Source organism: Plutella xylostella, chromosome 16 (assembly GCF_932276165.1).
Source record: "Plutella xylostella chromosome 16, ilPluXylo3.1, whole genome shotgun sequence".
Lineage (NCBI taxonomy): Eukaryota > Metazoa > Arthropoda > Insecta > Lepidoptera > Plutellidae > Plutella > Plutella xylostella.
This window is the reverse complement of record NC_063996.1, coordinates 8,426,024-8,435,068: the sequence shown is the minus strand read 5'-3', so window position 1 is coordinate 8,435,068 and position 9,045 is coordinate 8,426,024. Positions and strand designations below refer to the sequence as shown.

The 9,045-nt window shown below is 39.2% G+C and overlaps 3 protein-coding genes across 3 annotated transcripts; 2 read left to right on the top strand and 1 right to left on the bottom strand.

Moving 5' to 3' along the window:
* The first annotated feature begins 76 nt into the window (after nucleotides 1-76).
* Nucleotides 77-825, top strand: LOC105397234 (ribonuclease P protein subunit p29). Its single transcript, XM_011569247.3, has one exon. It carries the CDS (start codon nucleotides 161-163, stop codon nucleotides 794-796), a length of 636 nt encoding a protein of 211 aa, XP_011567549.3. The 5' UTR covers nucleotides 77-160; the 3' UTR covers nucleotides 797-825.
* A 4-nt stretch (nucleotides 826-829) lies between these two features.
* LOC105397237 (CCR4-NOT transcription complex subunit 10) lies at nucleotides 830-2,644 on the bottom strand. The gene has a single exon (XM_011569251.3). The coding sequence runs from the start codon at nucleotides 2,571-2,573 to the stop codon at nucleotides 879-881; it is 1,695 nt and encodes a 564-aa protein (XP_011567553.3). The 5' UTR covers nucleotides 2,574-2,644; the 3' UTR covers nucleotides 830-878.
* Nucleotides 2,645-3,111: 467 nt separating this feature from the next.
* LOC105397233 (WSCD family member AAEL009094) lies at nucleotides 3,112-6,670 on the top strand. The gene is made up of 7 exons (XM_048626587.1): nucleotides 3,112-3,464; nucleotides 3,648-3,823; nucleotides 4,278-4,362; nucleotides 5,036-5,205; nucleotides 5,460-5,550; nucleotides 5,761-5,825; nucleotides 6,392-6,670. Exons 1-7 carry the CDS (start codon nucleotides 3,200-3,202, stop codon nucleotides 6,560-6,562), a joined length of 1,023 nt encoding a protein of 340 aa, XP_048482544.1. The 5' UTR covers nucleotides 3,112-3,199; the 3' UTR covers nucleotides 6,563-6,670.
* The last annotated feature ends 2,375 nt before the right edge of the window (nucleotides 6,671-9,045 follow it).

Here is a 9,045-nt window from a genome sequence, read left to right as displayed (position 1 = left end):
TCAAAAACAGCTGATTGCCATGCTGCCCCCTCCCCCCTTCATCTCACTCCCCTGCCCCCCTGAGTCCCATTCCCATCTCGTCGTAAACAAAATCAAGATTTATAATTTTTGGATATTCATAACATAAAGAAGAAGAATCTTATTGCTAATCTATAGTAATATGGCCTCAAAAGAATTCGGACAAAGTGAATCAGCTCAGGCTGTTATAAACTTCTTGAAATCGAACGTTCCCAGATCGGATGTGCCGAACATTGAAGCAGAACTAAAGAAAGAGTTTGTATTCGCCAAGAAGAAGAGCAAGAGTCAACGGAAGAAGCCCAGTAGGAAGAAAGCGCGATGCTTGACACGAGAAGAAAGGAAAACTCTGGGTTTCTACACTATACCGAGAAACAGTGTGAAGTACAGTGATGTCCTCCCAATGCACTCTATGTGGGTAGAATACATGTCCCAAGTACTGGAACTAGATAAATCTGTTCCTTCTCCAACTGGCAAGAACTGGGATAGCTTCACACAGTCATTTTACAAAGCAGACTTCCATGGCAGCATATTGCGTGTAGTACGGTCAAAATGTCCCAGTTATGTTGGCAAACTTGGTATCTGCATAATGGACACTAGGAACACATTTAAAATCGTGTCCAAAGATAATGTTGTGACCACAATACCTAAGAAGGAAAGCGTTTTTGAAATGCATTTAAAACATTTGAGAATAACCCTGTTTGGTAAACATCTGTGTGTCCGTCCAGCTGAAAGATCTACAAAGAAGATTAAGACACAGCAGCATCCAGATTTAATTTAGTAGTTGTAAATAAAAATACATAAAAAATATACTTAAAGCATCTTTTATTTATTGCCACCAAAATTCATAACATAAATAATTTCTAGGATACATTAGAATGCCTAAGTTTCCTGAGTATCGCGTGACAGTTCTCAATGTTACCAGTACAGATTTCCAAGTACATCTGCAGTGGAAGCACCCTCGGGGAGTTGATCTGCAGCAGGATCTTCCTGGCGGTCACCAGGTCTCCTCTCAGGATGTGGCAGACAGCAGCTTTGGCCCATACTGACACCCCAATTATATCCCTCATCTGAGGCGGTAGGACACTGACTAATTCGTGAATCATTGGAGGGTTCAAATGCTCAACTGCATCAGATATTCTATCTAAATTGATGAGAGCCTCTGCTGCGTAGATGTGAGCCCAGGCCTTGTGGTCATTGGCCACGTCGGGCTGGGCTAGCAGCTCATTGGCACTGGTGAGAGCTGACAGGGGATCTTGCAGGTTGAGTAGTACATAGCTCTGAAGGACTAGTACTGAGTTCTTCAGCTCACACCGCTGCTTCCAGCTGATGGGTACACTAGGAGGTGCCTGTATCAATGGAGCATCAACATCTGCAGGTGGGTCCTGGTTTGGCAGCAATGTCACAGCATTTCTGAGGCATAACGCTGCAAATTCTAGTGACAGTGATGGTATAGCAAAGGATTCCCCTGTTGTTGAGTATTTCTCTTTGTTCTCCCTGGCTAGCAAGACGCGGGTGTGAGAGCCGCTGCCCAGTTTCTTCACAGTGAACTGCTGGGCTTCATCGCTGCAGCATTTCTTCACGCAGCAGTCGGCCAGCCTCTGCCAGATGCGTGGGTTGTTGGGGTAGTGCCGAGCCGCCTCCACCAGACATTCAAATGCTCCTTCTGCATTGTTGGCTGCCAGCAGGGCTATGCCCAGGTTGTACACATACAGCGGTCGGTCTCTACAAGTGATGAGCCTCTCACTGTCCTCATTCTCCATCACCCTGAAATGCTCTTTAATAGCCACTTGGAAGTATTTAGATGCAAGATATGGCTTGTTGGCTGACACATAAACAATGCCCAAATTGTTGTTTATGGCTGCCCAGATCTCTTCACCCTGTGTTTTTAAATCATAATTGTACTTGATTTCCTTGTATTTTGCCAGCATGTTCACTGCTTCTTTGGCATCTCCATTCAAGTACAACTGTTGAGCGAGAATGAAGACATTTTCAATGGTGTCCGGTTTCAGGTTCAAAGGTTCCTTACTGCCAAGGAGGAGCTGCGCGCGCGCCACCTGCCGGTCCAGCAGGTCACTGGACTCTGACCCTTTCACAACCTCCCCGTGGGTCTTGGCCACTTCTAGTGTTTTATCGTAAGTGCGTCGGCACAAGGTAGCTTCCAACAACAACAGGACGATTTGCTGGACTAATTTCTTGTCTTTAATAGTCTTGACAGACGTGAGTAGCTTCTCAAGCAGAACAGCGCACTGGTAGTAGTAGCGCGAGTGGTACAGCAACACAGCATAGTTGTAGACGGCAAAAGGAATACTAAAATCTTTCACTTCAATGTCGGGGTAAGTGACTCCTAAAAACTGTGTGATGGCTTTCTTGTACTTGTCAATATCCTTCATGTCGCCAGCCATGAACTCGGCGACTATCTTGTTGTGCTGTACGCGTCGGTTGGCGCCTCCTGTGAGGGTGTCCAGCTCTGATAAGTGCTGCAGAGTTCCATTGTACTCCTTCTTTTGAAAGCATTGCAGAGCTAACACAGCTGGTTCTTCTTTTGTGTTAGACATGACTTAAATAGAACGTTAGTACTTTAAGATATTCTTTAAGTAGGCTCGTATGTAATTAAATGTTTATTACGATTCACAAATACCTATTCTATTATAAATAGATTTCATGAAAACACTAATCTAATACTGTCATAAAGTGTTTTGACAGATGAGTTGAATGCACGTAGAGTAGGTAAGTAAAACACTTACGTTACGTGCAGTAAACGGATTTTCTGGATTTTCAGATTCAGATTGCTTGTATATGAAAAGGACAGAGTTTTATTTTTAAGATGATCATGCCTTGCAGCTTGATGCAGGGAAGTGCGTGAATCGCCAAGTGGATTGCCTGGTGGTGGCCAGAGTAGACTGGACGTGATAAGAGCAAAACCGTTTTTATTCTGAGGTTGTTGATGACAAACAACCACAGATGATCTAAACTTTATATTTGACAGTGAACTGAGTGAACATAGTTTAATCTGTGTAACACAAAAATTTCGAAATGGGGTGTTGTGTGTGTTATTTTTTGGGTGCAGAAAAATAGAAAATAACAGCCTCCAAGCCTCCAACCATGAGATACCATAGAACACAAACCACACCAATCATTCACCAAAGCACACCATGAAGCATGCCCTAAACCGCGCCACAGTATGTCCCGGAGGTCACTATTCATACTTGCGGCCACTATTATTATTTTGTATTTCTCTGTTATTCTTTTTATTTTGACGCCGTTGCACGGGTCGCGTATTGGACTGTATATGGAGTCCAATAGGTTGTATTCTGCGCTAAGACACAGGTTGTTTATGTGCCGGGACCTGCGGTGGCGGTCGCCCCCGTATTCAGACCCTGTGGCCCTGGTGTCGTTCCCGGGAAGTGGAAACACTTGGCTTCGGCATCTATTGCAGCAGAGCACAGGTCATTCAAGTTTCTTACAATTATGAGCTTTCATTCTTAGTTAATATTAGTATTTAATAAGGATGGATAACCCTAAGGCACACCATCATATTTTATGTGAGCCAAACTTCTTCCATAAACTTTGCCATAGATAGAGTTTTTTTTAATCTCCGCAATAATAATATATTTCTTCATTTCTTACAGGGTATTTAACTGGCTCAGTATACAATGATGTTGGTCTGAGACGGAACGGGTTCCCGGCAGAGAATGTGACAAATGGATCAGTGCTGGTTGTGAAGACACACTACATGCCGAATGACATCAGCAGCTACTACAAGTCGGCCATATTGCTCATTAGAAACCCTAGAGATGCTATTTTGGTCAGTACAATATTAGTTGCTACATGGTTTTGTTCAGTTCAGATTTTGTGTCATACTAAAACATGTATAGAAAATTGAAGATAAGTGGGTTACCAGTATAGTGAATCAAACAGATATACTAAAAGGATTGTCTATCTGGTTGGGTATTTTACTGAGTAAATAGATTAGTGCATGATTTACAATTTCAGGATAGAAGTTATGTTTGATAAAAATCATGCTAAAGTATAATTTTAGTCATTGTTAGCCCGATTATGTCAATGGTAACATTTATCCAATAAAAGAAAGCAATACATACATAGGAACATCCAGACTTCAGTCCCTTGGCTTGGATAAAGGGCTTTAAGAAGATTTCTCCATCTAGATTGATCTTAGCCAATGACTGCATCACCTTGCCGCTCCATCCCCAAAAATATGATAAAATGTAATAAATTTAATCATTTTGTTTTGGTTTCAGGCTGAATTCAACAGGAGATTGCAGGGTCACATAGGCACTGTTCCAAAGTCTGCATTCAAAACTACTTATGGTGCTGGGAAAATAAGTAAGATCATTTTTTTTAAATAAAATTATCAATCAGATATTCTCATGAAATTTTGTGGCCTACTCTCAATGTACTTACATAAAATAAAGAAGGTTCCAAGAACAATTATTATTATTAAGCTTATAAGTATTGTATACCAACTAAGAAAGAAAGAAGAAAGAAAGAAAGAAAATGTTTATTCAGTGCACTGCAAACACACACCAAAAACAAACAGAAAAAAAAGTAAATAGTACAACTAGTTTTAAGTCTTTTTTTTTACAAGATGGCTCAGGAGTTTCTAGCCTCGGTTCTTCTCCTAAGACAAAAAGGCCCCCCCCCTTATCCGAACGGATAGTAGTTTGGAAAAATTGATATTCATCAGAAAATATTTATAGGATGAATAAAAGTATTAGACTTTGGCAATAAATTAAAATAGTTCAGAATCATAAAATCTAACGATTTTATAGGTTTTTTGCAATATTGCTATGTGACATGGTTTTGGTCATGGGCTCTCTAACTATTACTTCATTTTATCTATAAGTCTAACCTTGATTAGGTTTAATGGCATTTTATTTTCTACAAAGATCTCTTTGTAACATAGAAATTAAATAAATAAATAATCTATCAAGCCAACCTTACCACAAACTTATAATTATTACATTATATATTTCAAAACCCCCCCTCACCCCCGCAGGCTGGCGCACATTCGTTCTCGACCAGGCAGCGGAGTGGGGCAACTTCCACGTGCGCTGGCTCACGCAGTACCCCCGTCCTGTCCACGTGGTGCTGTACGACGAGCTGGTTGATGATACCAGGAGCACGCTGGCTGGGGTGCTGGCGTTCCTGAATGAGACTGTTTCGGAGGTGAGGGTGGTTAGAAAGCTAGTAGAGGTAGTGGATATCAGAGTAGTATAGTCTTTAAGGGATATCCACCCAGTTCCAGGCTTTTCTGTGATGGCGTTTCTCAACGACACTGTGTCGGAGACTCGGAGGTAAGGGTGTGGTAGTGGATATTATTAGACTATAGTTAGGCTCAGGCCTAGTATTAGTGCTATTTTGTTTTCGTCTGCCATCTTCTATATGTATATAGCCATATCCAAGTTGTGCTGTACGACGAGCTGGTTGATGACACCAGGACCACGCTGGCCGGGGTGCTGGCGTTCCTCAATGAGACTGTTTCGGAAGTGAGCGCTGTTAGAATAGCTAGAGGTAGTGTATATTAGAATAGAATAGAATACTCTAGGGCTATCCACACAATTCCGGGTCAGGGTTATCCGTGTTCCGAGTAGTCCGATTCAGTGTTCCCAAAGCATGACCAAACACTGACGCTTGACACAGAGCTGTGTGAACAAGTTCATACAATTTAACACGACGAGATCCTGGATATGTGTGGATAGCCCTTTATTTTTCACTATGGAGGCGCGTCCACGTGGTGTTGTACGACGAGCTCACAGCTGGCGTTCCTGAATGAGACTGTTTCGGAGGTAAGGGCTTTGTATTATTTTTATTTTGCACCACGAAATATTTTACTCAGGGACATATCTGGTGCTACTTGGTATACCCGAAAGGCAGAAATACACGAGTACCTGAGGATGCCGACGGTGAAAGAGGAAATCTGCTCATACAACTCCAAATATCAAGGCAGATAAGAAAGAGGACAAAAAAAAACGAAATAAATTTTTTTACAAAATAATTTACAAATAAAACAAAAAAGCATATTATTATTAGACTAGTAAGGGTCACCTAGTATACTAGTGCTATTAGTATTGCTGCTTATTTTACTGTGTCCAGTACATTTTATGTTTATTTACATGTAAATCATAATAGTATCGCCCGAGTAAAACCCTCCTCCAATAGATAAGAAACCATTTTGCATGCAAGATAACAGTTACATTTAGATAGTTTTCAAAACATGCGCTATAGTGATTGTCGGGGCATAACTTCGCCCCGTTATTATAACTAACCTATCCGTTCCCCGAAACCCGAAATAGAATACCGAAACTATCCACTAACAACTTATAAACAATAACTCCAAATCCCCCATTTCCAGTCGGCCATGGACTGCGCCATGAGAAACAGAGAGGGCATATTCCGACGCAAGAAGAAACTTCAGAACTTCGACCCGTTTACAGAAGAGATGTACGCTCAACTGAGCATCGTGCGCGCCGAGGTGATGAAGCTCGTCAGCAGGTATAAGGACAAGGACAATCATATCACGTAGGGCCTAGCATGGGCCGCAAGATAAGCTGTGACAAAAGTTTGTGTATTTTCTCTATGTGGAGTGGCGGCTTAAGAGAGAACTAAAGTAGGTTTTTTTTCCGACCTTCAGGGGCACAAAAATCTTAAAACTAGATTTAGTGTTAAATCTTAAGTTAAGTGATTTAAGTAATAAATTAATATCGATTGACAGAGCAAATCTGGATGTAAGTTTTTTGTGCAAGTCGCCCTCAGTAGTAGCCAATATCTATACTTGTCGATATAAAATAAGTCTTCTTATTTCTAAATCTAACTGCCCCTTGCAAAAGCCTGCTAGTTAAATATGTACTTATTCTGTTTCTATTAGTGATAGTTATGAAAGTTGCAAGTCTCCCATCCCACTGGTTGTGTCAGGCCATCACCTCAACTTTGTATAAAATTCTGCCATTGAAAAGAATACTAAAGATAGGTAAATTAAAATAGATTTTCTACCATTGTAGGTAGTAGGTACTTATTCAAAAATACCCTGAAAAAATAATACAATTTGGTAATATCCTAATAGGCCTAAAACAATAATTATGATCTATTGCTAATTTATGTATTAAAATTGCCATCTAATTCTTTATTGCACAAATCTAGTCGTTTATTTTTATAACTGTATCTGCTCAATCAATTCATACTTGTCTCATCACAGGGTATTTAGTCTTATGCTGTTGTGTTGTGCTCTAAACAATCTTGTTATAAGTAGTTTAATATCCTTCAAAGAACCCACCTTCTCTTGTAAAGTCGTCAAAATAAAAAAATATGATAAAAAAATATGTACAAACAAAAATGTGTAGTAGATAGAGGTATAACGCGTACAGTTAAAGAAGGAATATGAAAATGCCGTGTAGGAATAAGTAGGTATATAGTCAGACCTACGATTATACAGTGAATCGTAGAGAAAGACAGCGATCGTCATAAAGTCATATATTTCATAATAACTTCTTTTACTGTGCGAGTTATACCTACCTACAAGTCGAGTTATACCTTCAAAAAATATCAAATAGTTCAGAAATGAAATTGATTGTGTAGAATCTTTGTGGTTTGTGTTATGATTATGAACAATAACACGCGTATTCATTATAAACTATTATAATAAAACCATTTTCCAAGGTAGGTAATAGTAGTAAATGATAAATTAGGTTACTAAAACTAGTTAGTGAATCTTAACCAGAGCTACGCCAAAGAATTTACATTATTTATTTATTACCTAGTTTTAAAGAGATGTGTTGCTTTTAATACTTAAGTATTGTTTTTATTTTTTACTTATTATAAAGATTGTTAACGATTGTTTTAAATAATATGACGATCTCTTTATAAATCTAGTCGCTTCGTCCTCGCTACAGAATACGTATTTACTGTTGCTCTATTGATAAGTCTAGTCAATTTTGTACTTATGAAAAAGTTTATTGCTTGTTTTATATTTTATACCTGTTATAAATTGTTCAAAGCCGTGGTAGGTGCTTCTGTTGTATTGTATTTATTATTCACAATACCTGTGCATGAGGTAAATTCATGTCGAGAAATATAGATAAAAAATGGGTGTAGATAGGGTATAGTGCGACACAAGTCAAAGGTTCCATCGTATGCAGTAGAACTGCAATAGTACTACAATGGCTATTATTATTATATGTTCAGCGATCCACTTACTAACTCCATAGGCAGCCGGTAGTGGCTGTTTGAGGTAGACTGAAGACAGAGTGTTGTGGCGCTTCTTCGGAGAGGCGTATGTCCGATGATGACATAACCAATGACAAATTCAATGAACCCTCTGACTCGTGTCTACTGTACACTGTACATTACTTTATTGCCTGCGTTGCAATTAGACAATACATTGATAAAATAACAGACGCTTTTCAGCTGACCAAAATAATGTTTTTATTTGTAACGTATGTAGGTATGTTATCTGTACGTTATGTGTACGTTAATAGGTTTATTATTGTTATAATTTGCGCCCCTGTTGAATGTGTGAAACAACTTGCTTACAACTTGCGAATACGAAATCATTGAAATATACAGGAATGTAATAAGTTTCGCAAGATCTTGTGTTTTATTTGCGGTACCTACTGAACCTTATTTATCAATAATAAAAATTATAATTACACACCCCAAACAACAAATCCCAAAAAAGTGCTAACCCTGCAATAATCTTTTCAACACATTTCACCCCTATCATATAAAACACTACAATGTCACTACATCTACATGTAGTTATGTACAAACAATAGTATAGTATACTTTCCTCTGAGCTTTATCGTACCAAGATGGTGCCACTGCCAAGTATGTGATAGGCATAGATACAAATAAAACGACAGAATTTCATAAAACTAAATATGCTTTATTTCACATAGCGTCAATATTCATTGGTCACAGATACGTTTTGCACTTCGCTGGAAGATTAGGTACACCATCTGTGTATAGCTTTAGCCAACCACGGGTCAAACATTGGGGCCAACTACAGCCGAC

Coding starts and splice junctions, on each gene's coding strand:
- LOC105397234 (XM_011569247.3), top strand. CDS start 161: ATGGCCTCAAAAGAATTCGGACAAAGTGAATCAGCTCAGGCTGTTATA.
- LOC105397237 (XM_011569251.3), bottom strand. CDS start 2,573: ATGTCTAACACAAAAGAAGAACCAGCTGTGTTAGCTCTGCAATGCTTT.
- LOC105397233 (XM_048626587.1), top strand. CDS start 3,200: ATGTCCCGGAGGTCACTATTCATACTTGCGGCCACTATTATTATTTTG. Junction 3,824..4,277: donor ACCCTAGAGATGCTATTTTG/GTCAGTACAATA, acceptor TTTTGGTTTCAG/GCTGAATTCAACAGGAGATT. Junction 4,363..5,035: donor TTATGGTGCTGGGAAAATAA/GTAAGATCATTT, acceptor TCACCCCCGCAG/GCTGGCGCACATTCGTTCTC.